This window comes from Meles meles, chromosome 5 (assembly GCF_922984935.1).
Source record: "Meles meles chromosome 5, mMelMel3.1 paternal haplotype, whole genome shotgun sequence".
Classification (NCBI taxonomy): domain Eukaryota; kingdom Metazoa; phylum Chordata; class Mammalia; order Carnivora; family Mustelidae; genus Meles; species Meles meles.
In genome coordinates, this window is record NC_060070.1 from 23,770,037 (window position 1) to 23,795,854 (window position 25,818).

At 41.2% G+C, this 25,818-nt stretch overlaps 1 protein-coding gene across 1 annotated transcript in view; it reads right to left on the reverse strand.

The window, feature by feature from the left end:
- ARMC2 (armadillo repeat containing 2) overlaps window positions 1-25,818 on the reverse strand; it is a 110,862-nt gene that overhangs the window by 48,892 nt on the left and 36,152 nt on the right. Inside the window, exons 6-10 of the mRNA XM_046004179.1 lie at window positions 19,093-19,169; window positions 14,504-14,602; window positions 11,080-11,255; window positions 5,162-5,264; window positions 3,000-3,223 (exon numbers count right to left, since the gene is read on the reverse strand). Coding sequence (XP_045860135.1) covers window positions 3,000-3,223; window positions 5,162-5,264; window positions 11,080-11,255; window positions 14,504-14,602; window positions 19,093-19,169 — 679 coding nt within the window. The remainder of the gene's footprint in view (window positions 1-2,999; window positions 3,224-5,161; window positions 5,265-11,079; window positions 11,256-14,503; window positions 14,603-19,092; window positions 19,170-25,818) is intronic.

Sequence of the window (25,818 nt, forward strand, 5' to 3'; positions counted from 1 at the left end):
AGGGAAACACAGTGACTCTAGCATTTGCCCCAGATGCTGGAGTGTACAGTTTTGTAAGAGGAGGTCCCCAGAAAGTACGCTAAAGTTAATGAGGTTCTCCAGGTTGAAAGTCATGAAAGAGGCACTCACAACTGGCCGGTGTTGCCTGCCTTTGTCTTTTTGGCCCTGCCACGTGCTCTCCAGCTCATAGATGCTTTATTGGTATAGCCACAGTAATTAACTGATTTTTTTTCTACCAAACAAAGTTGCTTTAAAAAAATGTCTCACGAGCTAGAGTTACTGACTTCCACAAACTGGTGTGAACAAACAATTCCGCACGTGGCCAGACCTGTTTGGTCGCACATGCACATGAGCGGGCTAGTGAAGACCCAGTCAGCCTCACACGTTTACAGGAGCAGATTTTCACCTGCTCTTCTCGTGAAGCCACATGGCTTACGTCTCATCCATCACGTGACACGAAACAACTTTTCTTCAATTTCATGAAAGAGAATGGAACATCCAAGTCAGGGGGCCCTCTAACGATATCTCCCCCAGGTCTATAAACACACACACACACACACACACACACACACACACACACACATGCACACACACACCCTGCACAGGGAGTGACACTGTACAGCTGATGCAAATGGGGCTTGGTGACCACGGTGGGAGCCCGTTCTCAGGCAGTGGCCCTTCCTCCTGCTGGACTGTGCCCCAGGGAGAAATCTCAGGCATGTAAGGGCTGCCCAAGCCAGATCCTTGGCAGCTTCAGAGCAAGCCTGGGGACCAGGACAGTGCCTGGTGAGTGGTGGCAGGTAGGGAGGAAGAAGTTACTGCAGTATCCCTTGTCACACCCCCTAGAGTGGTACATGGATGTCAGGAAAGGAAAGGGGGCATTTAACCCAGTGAGTCAGTTTGCACTTAAGGATGTTGAATGGGGGGAAAATGGAGGAAAGAGAGGAACACGGGGAATAGGACTGTACTTACGGCTATACCAGAGGTCCTAGCTCTGGACTGGATATAGTTTAGGTCACAATAATACTCAATGTTCCTTTATACCAAATGACCTTACTTCTATATATTATATGTTTTATTATAAATATAAAAATAAATAAAATACATATATAAATAAAGTTATATTTATTTTATTTTTATATGTATTTTATTATATATTATAATTTAAATTATAATATATTATATATTTCCATATATATTTTTATATATGTATATAATGGGTTGGAAGAGCTTTTTTAAGAGTTTATTCATTTGTCATAGAGAGAGAGCGCGCACAAGCAGGGGGAGCAGCAGGCAGAGGGAGAAGCAGGCTTCCTGCTGAGCCAGGATCCTGATGCAGGACTCAATCCCAGGACCCTGTGACCATGACCTGAGCCGAAGACAGCTGCTTAACCAACTGAGCCACACAGGCATCCCTGGAAAGAGTTCTTTTAATCAGACAAGAATTTTAAAAGCTACTGCATAAAAATTAAAAAGAGTGAACACCCCAATGGGAGAACAGTTCAAAATCTGAGGTATAATCTTATCGTAGAATACTATGCAATCACTAAAAAACGTAAAATGAATCTACAAGGGCTTCTTACTGTGTATTGTTACATGAGAACACAGAAGTGCATAGAATATCCCATTTTTGAAAACCTATGATTGCACTAAAAGGTGCCAAGCACATCAGTGTGAACAATGTGGGCTAACTGGTTAGAACAGAAGAAATGAGGAAGGAAGAGAATAATGGAAAATAAGCAAAACAACTATTAAAAATAAGACGGTCCATGATAAAAATCAAGAATTATATAAAATTATGCATATGTAAGTGTATATTTGCATGAAAATGCAATGGAAGAATGGTTATAAAAATGTTGGAGTTGTGCTATCTCAGGGTAAAAATATTTCAGGGGATTTTACATTCTTCCTTGTACTTTTTTGCATTTTAGTAAGTAAATATAATAATTATATAACCAAAATAACGATTTTCATTGAGGAAAATTTTTGAATAACTCATTACCACTGGCAGCATGAAAATGAGGATTCTAAGTCTTCATAGACACAAGATGGCATATCCAGTAGAATTTTGAATCATTTGCGACTAAAAGGGGTTTTCCCAATCTTTTTTTCAAAACAGAGACAGACCACAAAGTCCAAAATTAATGATCATCATAAACACTTTAAGCATCTTTAAGGCAGGTCTTAAATCTAATTTTTAACACACTCTCCCAAAGGCTCCAAGCACTCTGAGTGCCCAATCAATCCTCATTAATTGACAAGCACATTTCAAATCTCATGAATTATTACATCAAAGATGATATTATCTGACATACAAATGCTATTAAAAAGTAAAATCTCATCTAAAAATGAATATGAGAGCTGAGGCAGCTCCAGCGAAAACAGTTTAACTATGAAATTTAATCTGCCACAAAAGAAGTAATAAAAGGAACACAGAACACATTTTGTTCATCTTGCCCCTGGTCATATTAAATATATCTAGTTTTGCTACCTTCATTCCTGTAGTCTCAGGCCTGAAGGTCATCTACACAGCCCCCAATGACCATCCACTCAATATCATTAACTTCTACTTTTTATGGCAGATACAAGATTCATGACATTAGCTACCCATCCTCATGAATGATATCCAGTCTTTGAAACTCAAAAGATTAAAACTCTGCCTGTTAAAATTCTGATGATAGCATGAAATTGTTTTGCAGAGAGATGCTCTCCTTTTATTCTCATAGGCCTGCTTCCCCTGCAGAGTAGCAGAAATGGATGTCGAAGCTGTGCAGAGAGATGCTTGGTGAACAGCCATGGAATAGCCTTTCCAGGGGAAACACACATGGGCTGTGTGGGGGGCAGTGGCTGCTTCTCTCGATCCCTAATGCCAGGTACCCCCCACCTGGCTGTAGGTAACAGCCCACCTGTTCCCTGTTACAGCCTCCTGGCAGGTAATGGGTACGAGGGAATATGAAAACCCATTTTACACATACAACCTTTTCAATTAAAATACTTACTTGGACTAGTAAGTGGCCTGAGTTAGGCAAGCAGGTGCCACATTTCTTGGTGTCGGCGTTTATCTGCTTGATCAAATTCATTAATATTTCCACAGCACCTTTGCTGATCATTTCATTGAGAAATCGTGGATTTCCAGAAAGGAACTTGATAGTCCCCATACAGTATAGGAAAGCTTCTGTGTTCGTCTGTAGCTCCTCACTCCTCAGGACCTCCAATAATGATTCTGCCAAAAAGATGAATTATTACAAATGTGTAACAACTGGAGAGAGATTATTTTAAAGCACTTGTGTGTGACCGTCAAATACAATTTATAAAATGTTGGTCAATATTACATTCAAACGCTTGTTAAGTGTTATTCTTGTGGGATGAAGAGGTAAGCTTATCTGCAGCAGAGACAAATCTCTGTAATCATAATGACAGCAAAAGGATGGGAATATTAATATATAAATAAGAACACGTTCTTTTTTTTTTTAAGATTTTTATCTATTTATCTGAGAGAGAGAGATCAAAAGTAGGCAGAGAGGCAGGCAGAGAGAGAGAGGGAAGCAGGCTCCCTGCTGAGCAGAGAGCCCGATGCGGGACTCGATCCCAGGACCCCGAGATCATGACCTGAGCCGAAAGCAGCGGCCTAACCCACTGAGCCACCCAGGCGCCCCAAGAACACGTTCTTTTAATCAAAATGCCATTTCTTGCCTCTTACTAGTACTTACCAACATTTATTTTTAGTTATAAAACAGTTGAGTTATTATAGAATAATTGATAGTTGAGACAATTTAGGAGTGAAATTTCTTTTTTTTTCCTCTTTCTTTTTAAAAGATTTTATTTATTTATTTGAGAAAGGGAGCAAGCAAGAGCAAGAGCAAGCAGGGTGAAAGGCAGTGGGAGAAGCAGGTTCCCTGCTGAGCAGGAAGCCCAACATGGGACTCAATCCCGGGACCCTGGGATCATGACCTGAGCCGAAGGCAGATGCTTACCCAACTGAGCCACCCAGGTGCCCAAGAGTTAAATTCCAACAAACTTTTGAGGACATACTCGTTGCTGTATGAATGGGAAATTAATCAAGACAGGGTCTTTTAAGAAATCTCAATCACCACAGAAAGGGATACTTCGAAGATAACATCCACCTGGTTCCCGAGACAACTTAAGAACATCCATCTGAATAGCTACAACTACTAGATTTTAGGGGTAACCCAGGCAATTCTGATAAGGTTAATCATGCCTCGTTCCCATTTAATTTTATTTATGTCAATGTGATCATTTGTCAGAATCTTTCTTTGTCCCTGTCTGCTGGGGTCAAAATAAGAGATCATTCATCCTGGGTCACACAAAAAAAAAAAAAAAAAAGAAAGAAAGGAAAAAAAACAACTCAGGGCATTTTCATTGTTGCTGCCTTGACTTAGATCAGCAATGCAAATTCATAAAAGATTTCTATTGAGGTAACTATTTAAGCATCTTAATTATTTAAGGGTGTACCAAGACTTAAACGGTATTAGGAAGGCAGCATGTAATCAAATTTGTCTATATATCTGAAATACTTTTGAGACACTCTCATGTCAAATGTCTGCAACAGCTGTCTTCCAGTTTGTCTTCCAAGTTTGATTCCTACTCCATCAAAAGCCCCCAAATTTCAATTATGTCAAATACCATTATATGTATTTTGCCTGATAATCAATCTGAGACCAGGAAATGGATTTTTAAGTAGGGAACACTTGCTAAAGTCACATTATGTTACTACAGGCGTTTAAAACAAACAGCCAGGGGCACCTGGGTGGCTCAGTGGATTAAAGCCTCTCCCTTCAGCTCAGGTCATGATCCCAGAGTCCTGGGATAGAGTCCCAAATCGGGCTCTCTGCTCAGCAGGGAGCCTGCTTCCCCCCTCTCTCTGCCTGACTCTCTGCCTACTTATGATCTCTGTCAAATAAATAAATAAAATCTTCAAAAAAAATTAAAAAAGTAAAACAAACAGCCAACAATCCTTCTTGGCTCCAAAGGATACACATTAAACAGAATGTGGAAAACACAGAGGACAGAGCAAAACTAGGCATCACATAACTTCTGGATATTAGGAGAAAATTAAATATTCTAGCCACCATTAATGACAACTTCACTCCCTAAACTTCTCACTCACACTCAAGGGCCACATGCGCTGAATGATACTCACCGAGAATGCTGTCATTCTCAATCAGAGAGTCATTCTTCTCACTCCTGCTAATTTTAAATATAAGTTTGCAGACATTAAGAAGATTCTTTCTACTCACTTTAAGCTGCAGAGAAAGAAAACACGTTTTTATTGCAGAGGGAAATAAAGACGTGCCATCATTTTTATCACAAATACCTATTTTAAAAGTGCTCCAGGGTATTTTTTAAAACATAAAGAAGGGGCGCCTGGGTGGCTCAGTGGGTTAAAGCCTCTGCCTTCGGCTTGGGTCATGATCCCGGGATCTTGGGATTGAGTCCTGCATTGGGCTCTCTTGTCGTCGGGGAGCCTGCTTCCTCCTCTCTCTCTGCCTGCCTCTCTGCCTACTTGTGATCTCTGTCTGTCAAATAAATAAATAAAATATTTTTAAAAAACCCTAAAGAACAAATCTAAGGTTAGGCTCAGCATTTGCCATCTATAGTATTTCATTAAATCATGGTAAATACAGTATAAATGATCTTTGGGGTATGCACGCTTCACTGATAAGCATTTATTTCTTACTTCATAAAGTCTTATCCTTATACATGAGATTATTAGTTACTTTCTAAAGAGTATATGAGGATAAAAGGGGGGAGGATGTTGACAAGTTTAATTAAGCGGAGTAATTGCTCTAACACATAAGAGTAAGGGAAGACAGATACCAAAATTTTAGATTAGACTAACTTAGAAAAGAACCTAGTAGGGCTGAAGGAAAGAAAAGAAAGGGGGAAGGTATGATTCTCTTTATTATTTGTATAAAAAGAACCCAAAAAAGTAATTTTTTATTAGATAATACATATATATTTATTTTTCAGACTATATCTGGAATGCTTTGAGATAATGGCAAATAGTGTTCAAAATTTAAAATTACCTTCTAAATCAGACAAAAATAGTCAAGTACATTAAACACAGGGACAATGAGGAAGCATGCTTTTAAAAAAAAGACACAGTAGAGGGGGACTAACTACATCAAAGAGTCTCAATTTGCTGTATTATTTATCTAAAGTAGTAAAAATTAAAAATTAAAAATTTCCTCAGTGTTCATTATTAGGGAATAATTTAATAAATTGTGGAACAATACCATTTGTATCAAGCAGTCCCAGAAAGTATAACTATGAATACCATGTTTTAAAAAAAGACATTTATAACAGTGTAAGATGGAAATATTACATGCCCTCATCGCAAGAATGTATAATATGTTTATAGGAATGAAGTCATCCAAACAAATAAGTATATCTTATGGGTCATTATTTTATCATTAAAAAGCATCTTCAAAATTACCTTCAATATTGTTTATTAATGACTTTCCAGTTAGTTTAAAAAAAAAAGAATGGAATTTGTTTTTAAAGATTCATTGTGGCGGCGCCCCTGGGGGCTCAGTGGGTTAAGGCTTCTGCCTTTGGCTCAGGTCATGAGCCCAGCGTCCTGGGATGGAGCCCCGCATGGGGTTCTCTGCTCAGCAGGGAGCCTGCTTCCTCTTCTCTCTCTGCCTGCCTCTCTGCCTACTTGTGATCTCTGTCTGTCAAATAAATAAATAAAATCTTAAAAAAAAAAAAGATTCATTATGTGTTTGATCCACAAATATTACTGCACTCCTGCTGCAGACCAGGCACAGGGCTGTTCGCTGTAGGAGATGCGAGGATGAGCGCCATCAGCCTGGTGCCAAGGGGCAGAGGGAGGGAAGCTTTACCCACACAGCAGTGTCCATCCGCCTCACTGCTTTGGGCCCTGGACAGGTTATCTCTATGCAACCTCGCAAACTAGGAGTTCTTTCCGTTTTGCACCCGGGGAGTCTCTGTAAGTATTAGAAATGCAGACTCTCGGGCCCCAGATAGCTCTGCTGGATCAGAGTCTGCATTTTAGCAAACTCCCTGGAGATCAGGGCTTGTGCAAGTCTGAGAATCTCTGTTGGGGAAGCACTGGAAACTGTTACATGTGGCAGGATGGCCACTCCTTCTGTTCTCAGGAGGGAAAAGGAAATGGGAATTAGGAAAAAAAAAAAAAATGGAATGCTTAAGGGTTTCAAAAAATTATTTAAAAACCCAGAAGATAGGGGCAACTGGGTGGCTCATTCCTTAAGCGTCTGCCTTCCGCTCAGGTCATGATTCCAGAGTCCTGGGATCAAGCTCCGCACAGCATCGTTTCCCTGCTCAGTGGGGAGTCTCCTTCTCCCTCTCCCATTCCCCATGCTTGTGTTCCCTCTCTCGCTGTGCCTCTCTGTCAAATAAATAAAATCTTAAAAACAAAATAAAATAAAAACCCAGAAGATAAGCTGACTAAAGAGAGTGGAAATAAATTCTATATCAATGGAAATAGATGTTGTTCTTAATACTTGAGAATATATTTAATCAGTGAACCATCTTCTGCTATACTGTGAGCCTGTGTGTGTGTGTTTGTGTGTGAAATGTAGCACGTGTTCTGTGCTTAATAAGACGTGTTGAAGAAATGAATGACGACAACTAACCTCAACCTCCGCCCAAGTCTTCTATTTTTAGTAAAAAGTGACAAAGGGAAAATGACAACAATTCATGTCCGGGTTTTCATTAAAGATCAAACAAACAAAAACCCGACGATTTCCAAGCCTGTTATAAGGTCAGTTTACATCCAAAGCACATTCCCACACCTTTTCTTTTGGTAACTGTAAAATTATGGCTCTGAGACATGAAAATATAATAAGATACTAAGTCATATGCAAGGAACATGGACAACCTTACATAGAAGAGCCCTTCCTTGCACCCAGACCATTCATGTTCACCATTCACCCTGTGCTTCACATTCTGCTCTCAGCAACGTGCTGGCCCCAGCTCCCCCCCCATCCCTCTGCATCCCCCCCCCCCCCATTTCTCTGCATTTTCACAGCCTCTCCTGCTACATACAGCGCCAGGAGGGAAGACAGGGAATTTTATTCACTTGTATTCCCAGCATCAAGAGTCCCTGGCACAGAGTATGTTCTTGTACTGGGGTAGTTTACTTCTTACATTAAAAATAGCAGTCTTTTCTATTCCAAGAAAATTTGGAAAATTAAAGAGAAGTTTAAGAACACTTACACTACTACTACTATATATACTCACTCTTGACAGACTGGTGGGGTTTCTTTTCTGGTTTTTTTTTACCCCCTACCTAGAGTACTAGATTTTTTTTCCCCCTCCTGAATATATAGTTGCATTCATTGCATATATGTTTGTACTTTAAAAATCCTTAATACAGATTGATACATTTTTGTAAGATTCTTTGACACAAAGTTTAAAATTATATGGCTGTCTGGCAAAACCTCCAACTAAACCAAAAAAAATGCAAGAAAGCAGAAGAACTGATATTATACTCCCTGAATGTTTTTTTTTTTAAAGATTTTATTTATTTATTTGACAGAGAGAGATCACAAGTGGATAGAGAGGCAGGCAGAGAGAGAGAGAGGGAAGCAGGCTCCCTGCTGAGCAGAGAGCCCGATGCGGGACTTGATCCCAGGACCCCGAGACCATGACCTGAGCCGAAGGCAGCGGCTTAACCCACTGAGCCACCCAGGTGCCCCTCCCTGAATGTTTTTAACTATAAATAATTTTTTTAAAGATTTAATCTATTTATTTGACAGAGACAGAGAGAAAGAGAGCACAAGCAGGGGGAGCTGCAGAGGGAGAGGGAGAGGGAGAAGCAGACGCCCCGCTGAGCAGACAGCCCGATGTGGGGCTCAATCCCAGGATTCCGGGATCGTGACCTGAGCTGAAGGTCAACTGACTAGGCCACCCAGGTGCCCCTAACTATAAATAACTTTAAATGTCTGAACTTGAATACTAAACTGGTAGTACTGGCAGAAACTAGAGAAGATATTAAAAACATCTTAGTTCCATATATATTTTTTGTTAGTTAGCTTTTCTTTTTTTTTAACTTTTTATGATATGGCCTTTCTAAAACTTACATAGAATCCCAAGGCCTATGCAAAACAATGTCTTGTTTGGAACATTAAGGGGAGATTCAGGTAACAGGTGGGAAGTTGGGCTTGATGGCCTTGAAGATCCCTCCTGACCTGATTCTGTAGCTAATCAAAAGGGACAGCCTGCCCACTGCACTCTGGAGTGTAGCCCGCTCAGAACTGCCCATGATTCTGCCAGGCAGTCAACGCCACACAGAGAGCTTTATCGAATCAAGCTGAGTTCAGGATGGGATCACTGCCTGGGAGATCACCCAGCCTTTTACCCTAAAATAGTTAAATCATATCATGTATCTAATTAATTTGAATGGCACCTTTAATAGCCAAAATAACATTTTCTCGGCAAAGCATTGATGAATTCATGACATTTTCCTTCTCTGTCTCATTTATCTATTTTTTGGCTTGGAAGGGAGCAAAATGTCTGGGATCCAGATGAAAAACCAAAAACAATGGATTGCTCAGCAGCTAACAGCTTCTGTCTCCCTAGGGCAGCTATGCTGGTAGAAACTTCCAGCCTCTCACAGGGGCTCTCCTGGGCCTAGGGGGCACCCCAAATCCAGGGCCAGAGAGGAAATGGGGCAAGCACGCTGATACATTTTCACCTTTACCAGTCACTTTTTTTTTTTTATTCTTTTTCAAGTTTTATTTAAATTCCAGTTAGTAGGGGCACCTGGGTGGCTCAGTGGGTTAAAGCCTCTGCCTTCGGCTCAGGTCATGATCCCAGAACCTGGAATCGAGCCCCACGTCGGGCTCTCTGCTCAGCAGGGAGACTGCTTCCTCCTCTCTCTGCCTGCCTCTCTGCCTACTTGGGATCTCTATCTGTCAAATGGATAAATAAAATCTTTTAAAAATAAATAAATAAATAAATTCCAGTGAGTTAATGTAAGTCTACCTACAGCTTTTAACTACAATGATCTCTGTGGCTTCTGCTCTTTTTTGTTTCATTAAAGCTGACCGATCAGTTACCCCCAATGAGGGGATCAAAATACATCTCAAATCACCATTTCAAAGAAGTATTGCTTTCTGAGTCATCTATCATATCACAGTGTTTTAGAAGAGGGTGAATAGTTTGTGATGACAGCTAAGTAAAGTTGAAGCTTCTCCCAAAAATTACATGGAGCATGTAGTCAGGATATTCTGCTTTCATGAAAGACATCAAAATAAGGAACGCTGGGCATTCTTACCGAGCTCTTAGTAAGTATGCCAACACTTACCTTCCCTGTGTACTTTCGGATTTTAAATTATATGAATTATGGGTGTTAACATAATAGCTTTTACTTTTATGAAACCAGGTAAACAAAGCTTCATTCATTTGTTTTAGCGGCTCTTTTAGAAGGTTCTCTAATAACTCTGTCTTATCTTTTGTTTCCAACCGCTTATGGCTGTGACAACAAAGTGTTCCCCTCAAACAATGGTATCATTTTGCCCGAGACAGAGCTTATCCAGACTTTTATTTGGTGTCTGGACTTTTCTTCTAACACGTCCCGGGAGCCTTCTGTTACCACCTTCCCATGACCACAAGCAGCTGCTTCTCTGTTTCACACTGGTTCATAAGGCACCTGGCCAGTGTGTCCACGGCCCAGGGTATCCTCGGTTATTTATTAAATCGTGGAGCAGAATCAAGGACCCGGCAGAAACCGTAAGGCAGAAACCACAAGCTTGGGTTCCCTGATACTGATCTCCAGTCAAGTTACTTAAGAAACTGTTTTGAATGTGTTTGCCTATTGTCACCTTTTTTTTTTTTTTTAACCCAGCCACAGTCCAAATATAAGAGTTTATTTGAACATTTTCCACGACCTCAGCCTAAGACAGCGTTCCTAGTCAAATTCGGAGATGGCAATTTATTACCTTGATTTTTTTTCAAGATTCTAAATGAACACACTGCATTTCTGATCTCTGTAGGACTTACAAATAAAGCATATTTATTTAGAACTTTTATGTGCTACAGTCTACTAGACCAGCGGAAAGAAAAACTTACTGCTAGAATAATTTTTGCAAGTTTAAGGCTGAGCAAGTCTGAACCAATATCAACTAGTTTATACAGGGTCTTCAGGAGAACACTTCTTCTCTTAAATTTATTTCCAAGCATGTTTCCTTCCTCTAAAGCGTGATGAAGTTGTGTGCAAGCAGCACAAATCGTTTCAATGTTTTCTTCTGTCAGAGCAAAGAGAGTAAAAGCGGCACTTACTAATTAAGGTCAAGTCTTCAAGTGTGTCAAACACAGTGTTAAGTAAAACCCCTAATTCTTTCCCCAAACATCTTCAAATTCCTGAACTATGTTTTTTCCCTTCTCTTGCAGTTTCCATCTACCTGTTGGGTTTTTTTTTTTTTTTTTTCAATCTACCTCCTACCATGTTGACTTATTTACTCATCAGTCGGCTTATCTAGAACACACAGTCTTTCAAAGAGTGTATTAAAGAATAGAACCGTACCGATCCCAGGTGGCCTGCTTTACTCCCCAAATGCCCTCTACCTCATGGTGCTCCCTTCAGTCTCGGGGAAGCACACCACAGTATCTCTACCTCCAGCCCTCTGGAGCGTAGTTCCACTGGCCCAGAATGTTCTCCTCTCCTTCATTCCTACTGATTTGGGTCCATCAAGGCTTTGTTTACATTCTGGCTCCTCCAGAAAAGATGTATCATTCCACATTCCAAGAACATGACTTTGTACTGTGTTATTCCTTACGTATCTATGGATGCCGAGTTCCATGCCCAGTGCCTTTACCCAGATGTCACGCTACATGAGGAGGAATCGTGTCTTTGTATCTTTGTATCACCAGAACAGGGTACAATGAGAATACTGTACTGACAACCTATAACATAGTTTAATAAATACTTGTTTTCTAGTGTATCTGGTGACGGAAACAATGATCCATATTTTTCTGTGAGAACAGTGTTCCTCATCTGGGAAAAGAGGGCTCCAAGGGAACAGAAATCTCACAAATGTCACCTCAGCCACTATTACTTGCAGGTGGTTACTACAAGAGAGGAGGATAAGAAGACTGTAGTTGGGAGACGAGAGAACCCTAGAACATTTTTCTTTTATGGTGAGAATTCTGAGGACAGCCATCTTGGGACGTAGTATCCATCCCAGTAGGCATAGGAAGAAGAAAACAAGCACACAAAGCGGAACCTGAGGGGAAATCTAAGAATCCAAGTCTGAGATATTCAGTTGAAAAATATTATCTGATAGATCCCATCACAAAACTTAAAATTAGGAAACCAATCTTAAATAAATACCATAATGTGCTCTTAAAAGCCCACATAGAGGAAGTGTGCGCCTGAAGAAGGAAATGACTCAGGCCATTTTTAGCTCTTTTCAACAATAACATCTAAGAAAAAATGTTAAACCTCAATAGCTTGGTAACCTTCAATGGCTTTCGGTTATGCACTTAAATAAATGAATTTTTGGGAAATGACTTAGACTCACTTTAAATAAAAGGAAAAACCTGAGCTCTATTGTAAGAACACTTTTGTTTTGTTGTTTTATTCTTCTGTTCCTGGCAGTTTCTTCACAAACCCCAAGTTCAGGCCGTGGGCCACTCTGGCTGTGGGGAGATCTCAAGGCATTTCTCTAACACTTCCCTCTGCAAACTCTTCAGCCTGGTGGGTTCAACGAGGAGTAGCTGCCTTAGTTTAAAAGAAACTAAAAAAGGAAGTTTCATGGGTCAAATTTTAAACTATTGATCAAATTAACTCTTTATGCCAGTTGGCTTTTATAAAGGCTGTAGAGCCTTGAAAGACAACTTGAACTTAAGAGCTTTCAAGATTCTCAGGGGACTAAAGCTAGTGGGTAAAAGTTGGAGAAGTCATAGAAACCAATGTAGCCTCAAAGTCGTGGCTCCCCGTAAGATACTTATTAATTACAAAGAGGAAAACAGTAACTTTAAAGTGGAAAAACCTGGACACCACCTTCCCCAAGTGATCGAAGTTCCCATCTCCAGTAAGAGACGAGATGAGCATTGTGAACCTACCACTAGGACGCACTGAGAAGAACACAGCATCACGCATGCCGTGTACCTGCCCCAAATGCCTCATCCTGATCTAAGTGTGAGAAAACACCAGGCCAAACTCCTTTGTGGGGGCAGTGGCCTGTATTCCTCAACTGTGTCAAAAAAGAGGACAAATAATTTGAACTTGTGATCCAGGATTTTCTTTTTCTATAAAAGGAATTATTAGGATAACTGGCAAAACTCAATAAAGTTTGTATAGTATGGTATGGTAGTATCCAGGACAGAATGTCCGTGCGTCTTGAAATATATGTTACAGTACTCGGGATATGGGACATCACTTGGCAACTTGTTCTTAAATGGTTCAAAATAGGAAAAAAAAACAATGTCTATGTATGGTCTGTGTGTGTGTGTGTGTGTGTGTGTGTTGGGGGCTACAGAGAAAATGAGAGCAAGAAGGCAGAAGAGAGAGAGGGAGTAGTGAAGCAAATGTGGTAAAAGATTAATATTTGGGGACTCTGAAAGAAGGGCGTACACAGTTTCTTTGTACTACCATGGACACTTTCCTCTAAGTCTGAAATTATGTCAAAATAAAAAGGAAAACAAGAAAGAAAGACCCTTAAAAGCTCAAGTAAACCCAGTCCTGCCACCGTTCACTGTTCTTAAGTTGATGGGAGAGAAGCCATACTTCAGGGCCCCCAACCCTCTGAGAAGGGAGATTCGTCCACATTGCAGATCCCAAACTCCGGTTCCCTTTCCTCTGTTGGTGTCCTCAGAGCTCTCTTAAAGTCCTTCAGACTGAAGACTTCCTCGGGCCCAGGCCTTCATGCTGCAGACCTTCCTCTGCTAGCATGTTCTCCTTTTGAAACTTTGCTCAGACTGACTGCTCTCCTCACTAGTTTTTGCACACGTCTCCTAAAATAAAGGGCCCCAAGGGAAGCTGAGGGTGGAAATTAGGAACTCCAGAAGGAGAAAAGTCATCCCCTGGGGTCTTCAGCTGTGGTCACCTTAGGAGAATAGGACACATGCATTTGGATCTAGAAAACCATGGGTACGCCTCCCAAGCATGCCAGTCCATGAGACTTAGTCAAAGTTTCAGGGGCCTGAAATCTGTTTTAATCTTGCACTTTCATGTATTAACTGCCAGCCCAGAGAATTCAAACCAACATTTTCTTGGGCAGACAGAAGGTGATAGTTAATATGTATTCCATGGGGAGTTTTAGAAGTAGGCCCTCCTCCTGAATTTAATTTAGTGAGTAATTTTTACTCACTAAAAATTTGGTTTACCTGTATTTCTTATGTACATTAGTGGGTGAATATAGAGATAACTTCATTTGTTTCTGAAAATGTTTGCAGAAATGGTAGTCAAAGTGTACTAAAAATATCAGGGCAATGGGGAACACAGAAATAACTACAGATATTCTCAATTTAAAACAAAAACATTTTGTGTTACCCTTTTCTAATTGGTGCAAAATCGGTACGATCCTGGTATTCCAAAAGACTTCATCGACTTCTATTTCTGTCTCCTTTTCTTGCATGTCAGCTTTTGAGGCTGCAAAAGAAATCCAGATCAGGAGAAAGCAATGAACAAGGAGGTACACCGGGAGAACCACCTCAAGTCTTTGTTATTCATCACCAAAATTAATCAGCTCTGGAATTAAATTATACCTTGCCCCCTAAGCCCAACTAATTCTAATTAGAACCACTGTCTTTTAATCAAATCACCCCACATCAAAATCAGGTAAGGTCATGTAAAGAAGTCAGAACTTTAAACTCTTGTTAGGACACTGCATGATGTCTTAAGCTTTGTAAATGTTGGAATTTTTGTCATAAGGCATTTTGTTGTTTTTTTGTTTTGTTTTTGTTTTTGTTTTTTTAAGTAGGCTCTACGCCCAATGCAGGCCATGAACCCATGACCCCAAGATCAAGGGTCGCATGCTACACTGACTGAGCCATCCAGGTGTCCCCATAAGGCAAAGAGTTGGAGTTATTTTTTATTTAAGCTTACTACTCGGTAACGTGGAGTAAATAGAAAACTATAGATATGTAAAGAATAAGGATTCTGAAAACATTTAATGAAAACTTTTCTAAAAGGAAGACCTGCAGAGAGGCTTTCTTTCCTATAGGAAATGAAATGGACACATGATTTCAAGGCCATTGTCATCAGCGCCAAGTGAATTTGTTAATTTCAGTCCGAATCGCAGTGTCGGTATAGATGACTTGGTTGCCCGGGGTCTGGCTTCTTACCCTTTCTGAGCCTCATCAGTGAAACAGAGATGAAAATCTTTGCCTGCAGGGCTCTGAGAATTAAAAGACATGATATAGGTAAGGCTCAGAGCCCAGTGTCTGGCTTCTTGTAAACACTCAATAAATGTGAATTTCATTTTCCTGATTAAAAAACAACAGGCCACCGCTGTCTGACGTTCATCCGGCTGCATGATACCACTGAATCAATGAGATTAGATGCTGCCCCGGAACGTCATAGGTCCTAGAAGAGGAATGTTGCCACTGGCTGGGCACCGTAAGAGGCCACATGCCTCTACTTAACTTTTATAGCATAATGAGGAGGTCCTCAAATTGTCTCCATTTTCCAGATGAAGAAAGTGGGGTTCAGGGGCGTTAAGCTACCTGCCCAAGGTCATACAGAGCCACAGCCCTTGCTCTTGACCTCTGTGCTATTCTACCCCACAGCAAAATCAGTAAACTGAGAGGTGACTTTGGAAGGCAGTGTGAATCGTACTAGAAACTGCAAATCATGATTACATTTCACACAGGAAATACCCCACTAGTCCCACACCCACCCCAGTGCAGACTCTCAGGAGCAATGCTAGAGACACATTACTCAGTTTCCCTTCTCCTTTCTGCTCCCTCCCTCCCTCCCCATGAGGCCCTCTCGTGGCGCCCAGTCTATACTGGTTCAGAGTCTGTACGTGCTCAGAGTGGACCTGGTACCAATCAATCAAATGCCCACCGTGGGTGCCTAGATCCCAAAAATGTCCCCCAAAGAGTTAGAAATGATAGGGACAATCGGGGTTTCATAGAAAGAGGGGAAGAGAGTGAGAGCAGTGAAGAGGCATATGGCCTACATATTTTTAGGTTATTTTAACTCGGGGCGGGGGCGGGGTTGGAAACCAGCTGACTAGGGAGGCCTGTTAAGAGTTCTAGAGTCCTAAGTTCTAAGGTTCTAGAGTCACTGTGTGGGTTTGAATCCTAGCTCTGCTGGTTGACTGTGGGCAGGTTGCATCACTTTCCCTCTATAAAATAGGGTAACGATGGTCATCTCTGAGTACCGGGATTATGGGTTATTAATTTCTTTTATGCGCTCCCCATTTTCCAAAACCTCTCATGCATTTGTGCTACTCTTGAGAAGGAAAAAAAAATACAATACATATTAAACTTCCCGAGCATGTGGTGATGATGTCACCCAGGAGAAGCAGGAAAGCTATGCCATTTATCCATCCCCTCCAGTGCATGGGTCCCCCTCTAACTCTCCACACTGGAAATACCCTCCCTCCACCCAAGGGGCAGTGAGTCCAGGTTTGCCTTTTCTCAAACCTCCCTGGCACCAAAAGGGGTCCAGGCACACTAGGCGTGAGGAGCCCTTGAGCAGAAAAAGTAGACAGAGAGGGTATCGATAAAGCTGTAATTCAGTAGTGTAGGTGTGTTGTCTGTAGTTTTAATAGCAAAGTTTCCCATCATTTGTCTAACCCATAAGGAAGAACGCATGAAATGCACGGGTGCATTGTCTTTAGGACAACGTCAGTCCATATCAGAACAGGTTCACAATCTCTTAGCCAAAGCCTTTGGACCAGATGTGGTTAGGGAATCCAAAACTTTTGGATTTTAATGAGGCAATAGGGTGAACGTGCTGTGTAACACACAGCACCCCAAGTAGGGTCTTCAGGGGCAGCACCCTGTGGCAGGGTACATGCAAATTCACGTGAACGAAACAAAGACTACTCTTGGTGTCCCATCAGCTGGGCTCGGACATTGCCCCTACATGAGTCTGAAAAACACTTCAGCTTCCCAAGCCTTCCCAAGCTTCAGTTTTGGGATTTCAGAACTGCAGATAATGGATGGGAGACCATCATCTCAATCTTTTGGGTCATTACTTTTATGAGTCTACACTAACTTTGATAAATTATAGGTATGGACTCAAAAAGTAAACCTGAATATTCAAGCAACCCTAACCCATAGCAAGTCATAGTCCCAGGTACCTGACCAAGTCCAGAACATGTGAATACAGTCAACATCTATCAAGGCAAGTGAAAAGCCAGAAGATAGTAAGTCAGATAAATAACTTAATCACCAAATATTTACAGCACACTTAAAATTTACTAGAAATACAGACTCCAAATCCAATAAGTTCAAATCAGCATTTTTACCTTCTAAGCAATATGCTCTTTAATAGAACAGCTCTATGAGGAACAATGATTCTCAATCTGTTTCTTAGGGCAAACAAAATCAATAATGCGCTCACCCCAGGAAAAGTGGAACTACAGGGGTGAGCCAGAAATCATAGAGCACTTATTTAACCTTGGCAAAGGAAAGGCCCTTACAGGCCCTTCTGAATGGTTCTAAGATTGTTCCTTCTCAGAGCAGAAGTCAGCCAGACACTGTGGTGTAAGGGATCCCTTTCAACCCTCCCCCAAGAACTGCCTGGCAAGTGGCTGTGTCCAGCCATGACCTTTCCACGTCTCCACCCACTCAGGTACCCCCTAGAACGCTGCTTTCTGCAGAAATCCCATTTTATATAACTAAACCACTCTCCACTCCAGCAACTGGAGCATGGAATCCTGTGATTACTCCTGAAAATCTACAAAAACTAAATAAAGTTTGCCTCAGTCCTGGGCAACAACCTAATATTTTAGAAAGCACTTTCATCTAGGTTCACAGTTTGCTAAATATAAAAATTATGATTCAACAGGAAATTGGGTAAGTCAAGCAGAAATTTCAGCATGTTTTTGACGATTTTGCTGTCTCAGTGGTTATAGTTTTTAACCACAGCTTTGAGTTCTGGACACAAAAACTTGACACAATGTTTATTGGCTGATGTTTTTAGCAAGTGCCTGTAAAATCCTTAGCAACAATGCTGATGCGGAAATCAGTCTAAGATTTTCCTGAGTGTTACAGAAACTCCTATTGGCCACAGAAGTCATTTTAGTGATAAGAAATTACTTTTGAAAGTAATAAAACATTTTTTTTTCAATCTGATTTCAGTCTGGTTTTATAGAATGTCATGTGTGTAAAAAAAAAATCATGTGAAAAAGTAACAAACACCTGTGTATCCACAAATAGTTTGGTCAAATACTAATGGTATTTTTATCCTTCCCTTTATTTTGAAGAAATAAACATTACAGATATAGTTGCCTCCCCCTATCCATTTCCCCTCCTCCCTCTCCCTCCAAGGATTACCACCATTCTAAATCAGGTGGTTATTTTTATCATGTTGAACTTTACATGTCACCACACAGATCTGTCCATAAACAACCTATGTCACTGTTTTTGCAACTTAACATTTTCACATAATATTATGTTTGTACTCATTTCAGTCAATATTATAAGCATGACTGCTATATTTCATTGCATGAATACACTTTGCCTCATTTCTAGCCTGTGATTAATATTGTTATATATTTTTTTCTCAAACAGGTTAAAGACCCCAAAGGCTGTCTTCACACAATTAATACAGTTTCACTTAAGGGAGCAATGATTTTGAACTTCCGGTTAACTCAAGAATTACGTTAATGTCAAGTTTTGCAACGTTAGGAATGCTTTTACAAAATAGTTTCTTTCACACTTACTAAGACCATGATCTATAAATGTCTGAGGCTCCAGAGCTGGATAATGGTAAGAATTTTAAGACCGTTGTGAAAACAATAAAAATTTCTAAAAATAAATGTTGATGTGTGGCCAAGTTGGAAGTGACTGGAGTTTTCAAACAGTGAGCCAACATGAGACATCTTGGGTGCAAATGTTTTTCTTACAGTTGGAGCTGCTGAAGGTGAAATTCTGGGGCCTCGCAGCGTTCGCACACCTCACCTGCTCTGGTTTCCAGTCGGCTCAGGTCTGAGCTGTTGAAACAAGATGAGGCTCTTGAACGCCTCTTCCCCTGGTCCCTAGGAGGAAGAGGAATACAACAATGTCAGCATAAAAACTAGAGCGTTTCTTTTTCTGCGATTGGGAAGAAAGCACAGAGGATTGCTTAGAAGATGGAGTTTCGCACTCTACAGTCCTTTAATCAACATCTGATTTCCAGCTTAGATTTATCTATCAAAAAACAAGACAGAGGGGCGCCTGGGTGGCTCAGTGGGTTAAGTCTCTGCCTTCGGCTTGGGTCATGATCTCAGGGTCCTGAGATCGAGCCCTGCATCGGGCTTTCTGCTCAGCGGGGAGACTGCTTCCCCGCCTCTCTCTCTGCCTGACTCTCTGCCTATTTGTGATTTCTGTCTGTCAAATAAATAAAAAATCTTAAAAAAAAAAAGACAGAGAGGTTTCATAGTATTAAATACAGTTACTAGAAACAACAACAACAAACAAATCCCAAATTTACTTTGCAAATCCAAAAAAAAAAAAAACCCACAACTGATGAAGGATATATACCACAAGAGGTCACTGTTACAATAAGAAAGAGCTCAGGTCTGCCGGACCCACAAAAGACTAGCATTTAAGAGCTGGAAGGGACCCTTTCTCTGTCTCCCTGTGCACAAGGAAGTTGTTCCCAAATTGGTCGGATGTGCCCCAGGTCACACACCAGGGTCAGATCTGAAGCCCAGATCTCACAATTTCCAACTCACAGCTCTTTCTACTTCATCACAGAGTGCCCTGTTTCCACTTTAAGAAATGCATTCAGTTAATATTCTTTGAAAAATGTCTTATTTTTTCAAATAATTTAAATGTGAAAAAATTGAAGGTAAATTCTCAGGCAGCCTCCAGATGACAAATATTTTGTGTTCCAAATAAAAGAGTAGCGGTTGGCCAATAGTAGGATTATATTGCCAAGTTGGTTTGGATTTTTGTTTTGTTTTGTTTTTAAGGTTTTATTTAATGTAGAGACTGTCAGGAAGGATACAACTTTCTTTTAACTACAGCTGATACTTAAAAGTACTTACATTTAAATACCTATAGACAATTCCAAAGTAAAAAACACTGAGTGCAAGTTTTACAACAAATTTTCTTTTTTGTCATCAAATAAAAGATTTGCTACAACAAAATCACAAAGAATGCATATACATGCAGCCAGGGTCACTCACAAACACCCACACGTGTGGCCCCCACACTTGCGCCCGTGCAGTAAGAGCCTGGGGAAATGCTCAGTGCTGTGTCTTGGCCCTTGGCTTGTACTGCTGCCCAAGGATTAGCTTCTCCAAACACCATTTTTTTCCCATAAACCCATAAACATGCCCCCTTTTTAAACACTTGATTTAACACTTCTTATCATTTAGTAGAGAAAAGATCAAGCTAATCTTTACACATTTTTATCTATTTATTTTTTATTTTATGTTTTATTTTTATTTATTTATTTTTTATTTGTTTTTATTTATTTTTACACAATGTAAAAACATCGATCTGGTACCAAGGGGTCCCTGGCCAATCAAACAAAGAGTATGGGGATGGGATCTACTGCATCAGTGCTCTCAGAGTTGAGATTCAAATGGAACAGATCTAATCTACCCTACGAGAAGGTAAAATACCAAGTCTGACAGGGTGTGAAGCCAAGGAAGTTCTTGCTCTTCTCACTCCTAGATATAATAAGGAAGTCAGAACAATAGAGGCAAGGCCTTCTTTTCATTATTGTCCTAAATACTACTGACAACCAGCAAGCTAGTTTTCAACTCATGGCTTTCCAAAGTCACTGGTCCACTCTCTCGGAGTCATGGACGTTGATGAGGTTGCCTCCCTATTTAACACATTTGTGGATCCCAATTATGGGAAGGGGTTAAAAAAAAAAAAAAGGAAGAAAGAAGAAGGGTCCTTCTTAGTATATACCAAAGCTCAGCAGTGCTGGGTCCTGCTGGTTCTCAAGAAGAGCACAGGATTGGGATCTACGAACACTTGCTATGATCATCTTTGTACAGTTATTGAACTTGTAAGCTCTGAACCCAAACTACCAGGTCCTGGACCAACATTTATCAGCTGTGTAGATCTGGGCAACTTACTTTAGCTTTTGGCCTTGGTCTTCTTATGTTGACCTGAGGGCAATGCCTCTCCTTAGTACAGTGACTGGTACCTTTGAAGAAGTTCATAGTCAATATTGGTTTTCTCTTTTGTTCTGAATCAACAAGAACCTGTCTGAATAGTCCAGGGCTGGATGCTCTTTTGATAAAAACTGTACAAAGCATGGCCCTGAAGGAGTCTAAAAGCTACTTTGAGGAGCTCAGCAACTCTTTAAAATGGAAAGTTCCAAGGAATTCTCTAATCAAGGGCTAGATTGTGAAAGCCAGCAGGTTACAGGAACTAGAGGGATGCTGAGAAGGAAGTGATGAGTGAGAGGGAGAAACAGGCCATAGAATAGGTCTTAAAAGAGTGAAAGCGGGACCAGCAAGTGACAGCACTACCCTCAGGAGGGGAGGATCATGAGGAAGGCAAAGAGGAACGTGAGCAGCCTGAGACTCGGGGCAGGGGATAACTGCACGGTGCCAGCAAGGTAGGAATAGGAGATTTCTGCTGGGACACATGGGAACTGCTGCCCGGTGATGGCCCCATCAGATGGGCAATGAGGAGCGGTCATAGGTTCTAACACAGGAGGTGATGGACTCTGGATATGTGACAAGAGCATTTAGGAGACTTGGAAGCACGTAACAAGAACTAATTCTTTGGGGGTGCCAATAGGACTGGAGATAAAGGAAAAATTGAAGAGATCTTGCAAATGAACAGTTGATGGGACTGGTGGTTGATTTCAAGCGGAAGAAAGAGCAGAAGGTAGGCCTGGAGGAACAGGATAGCAGGGTTTCCATCAACAGAAGTGGGAAGGCTAGGGAGTAGAACAGTTTGAGGAGTGAAGCACATGCGATGTCTGCCATAGTGTTTCAGATGAAAAGTGGAGGATCGGCAACGGAAATGTGGAAATCAGGGCAAGAGCGCTGTTAGAGATCCAAGTGGTACACAGGGACTGGAGTCATCAGGTTTGTGGCTGAAAGACCAGTATTTCAGGCCCAAGCCTTGTCAGATGTTCATGTAAAGGATAGAAAAGGGGAAAAGAAGTCCAAAGGAAGAGGAGAAATAAAATACATTCTCACGGGGGCACGTGGGTGGCTCAGTGGGTTAAAGCCTCTGCCTTCGGCTTAGGTCATGATCTCAGGGTCCTGGGATCGAGCCCCACAACGGGCTCTCTGCTCAGCGGAGGGCCTGCTTCCTCCTCTCTCTCTCTCTGCCTGCCTCTCTGTCTACTTGTGATCTCTCTCTGTCAAATAGATAAAATCTTTAGGGGAAAAAAAGAACATTCTCATGGAGCCCAAGCATGCTGGGAAGGCAAGCATGATTAACAGGTCAAAGACTGTTAAGAACACTGAGAAAGAACTACCCGCCTGACCAGAGTAAGCCTCACAAGGGTGTTTGGAAAGCAGGACAGCTGAAGTCCCACAACCAGAGTGAGGTGGGGAGAGAGGCATTAAGAAAAGAAAACCCCCTCTCTGCCAAAAAAGAGAACAGATGCACTTACAGTTAATGGAAATCTTCTACCCCCAAGAAACTTCTCAGTTCTCTGTACTAATTGAAGCCACAGGAAACAAAGATTTACCCTCCTTCTTTTCAATAATCGTCCACATACTTAAAAATGTGGTGTTCACCACTTAATGTCCTCTCCTAGGGTTTAAATCCCATAGTTTTATTAGCTACGTTATCAGCTAATTATGATCGCATTTATTAGCTGTGTGACTTCATGCCTGTTTTTCACCTAAGCTTTGGTTTCCTCACTTACATCTGAGGGGGTGGTAAATTCTAGTAACTCACTCTATACGGTTGTTGTGAGGATCAAACGGTAAAATGTGGAATTGCTAGCAGAATTCCAGGTGCCTAGTAAGTACTCAGTAAGGGTTTATTACCATTGCTGGTGTCATCACTGATGTCACTGACAAACTTCTCCTGTCCCTTCTACTCCTCCTAGGACGTGGTTTCAGATCTCTTTGTCAGCCTGTTCAGTCACTCTGAGTGAGTGTCACTCTATCTGGATCCCTTCTAAAGTCTGGAACCCAGCACTGAGCTAAAGGTATGGCTGAGGGACAGTGAAGAGAGATTCTGAATAATGCAGCCTGAGACTACGTTAGTGGTTTTGGTGGTCACATCACAACATTAGTCAATTCTTGTTTTTTCTTTCATACGCAGCTAAGGCAGATTTCCCCCATCCACAGTGGACTCATTAAATTTCACAGTGTTATATTTGGCAAAGGGTTCCTGTCTATCAGAGACGTGTCTAGATCTGGATTCAGTTATCCAATATAATTCTTCTTCCCAGCTTCCTGTTCCAAATTGTCAGAGACCATAATTAATTTTTGTGCAATGATTTTTGATGTCCAACAATAAAGAAATTATTCTTTAAAGCTCTTTTGTAGACTTCTTCTTAGAGGCAGAATAACACCATTTAATTAGTTAGGCTATCTTCATCTACAAATAACAGCAACAACAAAAAATTCTAACAGATTTAACCAGTAAATGAAATGTATTGGCTCATATAACCTAAAAGTGGAACACTAGGGTGGATTTTAGGTATAGTGTGATCAGGGCATTGGCTCCATCTTTCTGCAGTTCTCTCAGTTCTGCCCTTCCTCCAGTTCAGGTGGGATCACTGAAGACGGCAAGATGGCTGGCATTCTCAGGTCCCTGATCTATTGCCAACATGTCTCAGAGCAAAGCAACGTCTTCTCTTCCCAATTACTTATAGGAGTCCTACATTTCACTGAATAACCAGAACCAAGCTCTCTAGTCAAGGCAATGCCATACACAGACTGACTGAGTCACTAGTGCTCATCCATCACTCAGTCCTATAGGCAACATCTAATTCTGGACCACATATACACGGAAGAAGTAAAGTATATTTCTTTTAAAACATTCAAAAACTCAGATTTTGCTATTTAGACAGTTTTCCCAATTTTTTGGATTAAGTCAGAGGTCAGCAAACTTTTTCTTAAAAAGCCAGACAATATATGTTTTATATTCACAGGCCCAATGGCAAAATGGAGGCTACCACATAGGTTCTTCTGTAACCATTTAAATGCAATGATTTGGGGCACCTGGGTGGCTCAGTCGTTAAGTGTCTGCCTTCCGCTAGGATCATGATCCCAGGGTCCTGGGATCGAGCCCTGCATGGGGCTCCCTGCTCAGCAGGAAGCCTGCTTCACCCTCTCCCACTTCCCCTGCTTGTGTTCCCTCTCTAACTGTGTCTCTCTCTGTCAAATAAATAAAGAAAATCTTTAAAAAGAAATAAGTGTAGTGACTTAAAAACGTGTAAACCGTTCTTGGCACAAGGGCTGTATAAAATGAAACAAGGCAGGTGGCTGGCCAGATGTGGCTCGCCGGCCAGAGTTTGTTGACTCCTGCTTTAAAGCAGTAACTATAAAGACATTAAGAAGGATTTGGAATTAAGGAGGAAAAATAGCAATAAATTTATTTCCATTTGGAAAAAAATTACATGTATGAAAATAGGAAAGGAAATCTTAAAGGTATATTTAAAATTTTAAAGCACATTTAAATTTTAAATGGGTTCATTATCGTAAGCATATGATAAAATGAAAAATTTAGCGGATTTGTGCCAAACCTTCCCTTTCTCTGAGAAAAAAACACTTCATTTTTAGAATTAGACTCAAGTTGAATAGATTCAAGTCAGGAAGTAAATATTGAGGGCTTTGCAGCCGTACAGTCTTTAGAGCAATTCAGCTCCGCTGGTAGTGTGCACACAGCCACAGACAACAGCTGAATGAACGTGTCTTTGTTCCAATAAAACTTTATTTACAAAAACAGGTACTAGGCTAGATTTGGCCCATGGGTTTTAGGCTGCTTACCCTCCCCCCCTTCATCGTCTCTTAAGATTCTTTGCCTGCGATTTGAGAAGGTCACACCAAGGAGTGGTGCTGGGGTGGGGGGAAGGGGAGGTCCCTTCATCATGTCTTTGTGGCCTGAAGCACCAGACACACAGTTTCTAGACATATTAGCATTAAGAACATCGGCATTCTGTCTTAATAACAAGTGTTAAAAAATAGAATTCTACTTAGTTACATATAAGCCCAGTGAAATGAAAGAATATGAGTTCAAAATAAGGTTCATAAGGTCAACATTTTAAGTCCTCTAAGGTATCTATAGCATTGGGTTGTGGCTCAAGATTTAAAAACTACATAGTTAAAAATTACACCTATAACCTTAGTATCTTTTTCAGTCGTCAGGTGGTGGTTATTCTTCAAACTCTACTTGTAGAGACCTGATTAGACATGGCTTTGTAGCTAACCATGTTAGCTTCACTTAGTTAAGCTCCAGTTCCCTTGGCTTCGCGTACAAGCCCATGGGTTCGTGCTTCCCTTAACCTTCACAGTCCCACAGCCTCAAGGCACTTGGTGTGAAAAGCCCCAGAACTTGCCACTGCGGCAGCCTGCCTCACGGGGAGAGGGGCTGAGACTGCGCTCTTCCCCAGCACGTTAGTGTGGACGCGGCCCCGCACCTCTGCTTTCCTCCCTACCATCCCGATGGGGCGCTGACACACACCATCTTCCACCATAACAGCTGTAAACTCTGCTTCCCAACCGGCTCCTCTGGCCCGGCTCTCCCCTCCCCCGGCCCTCC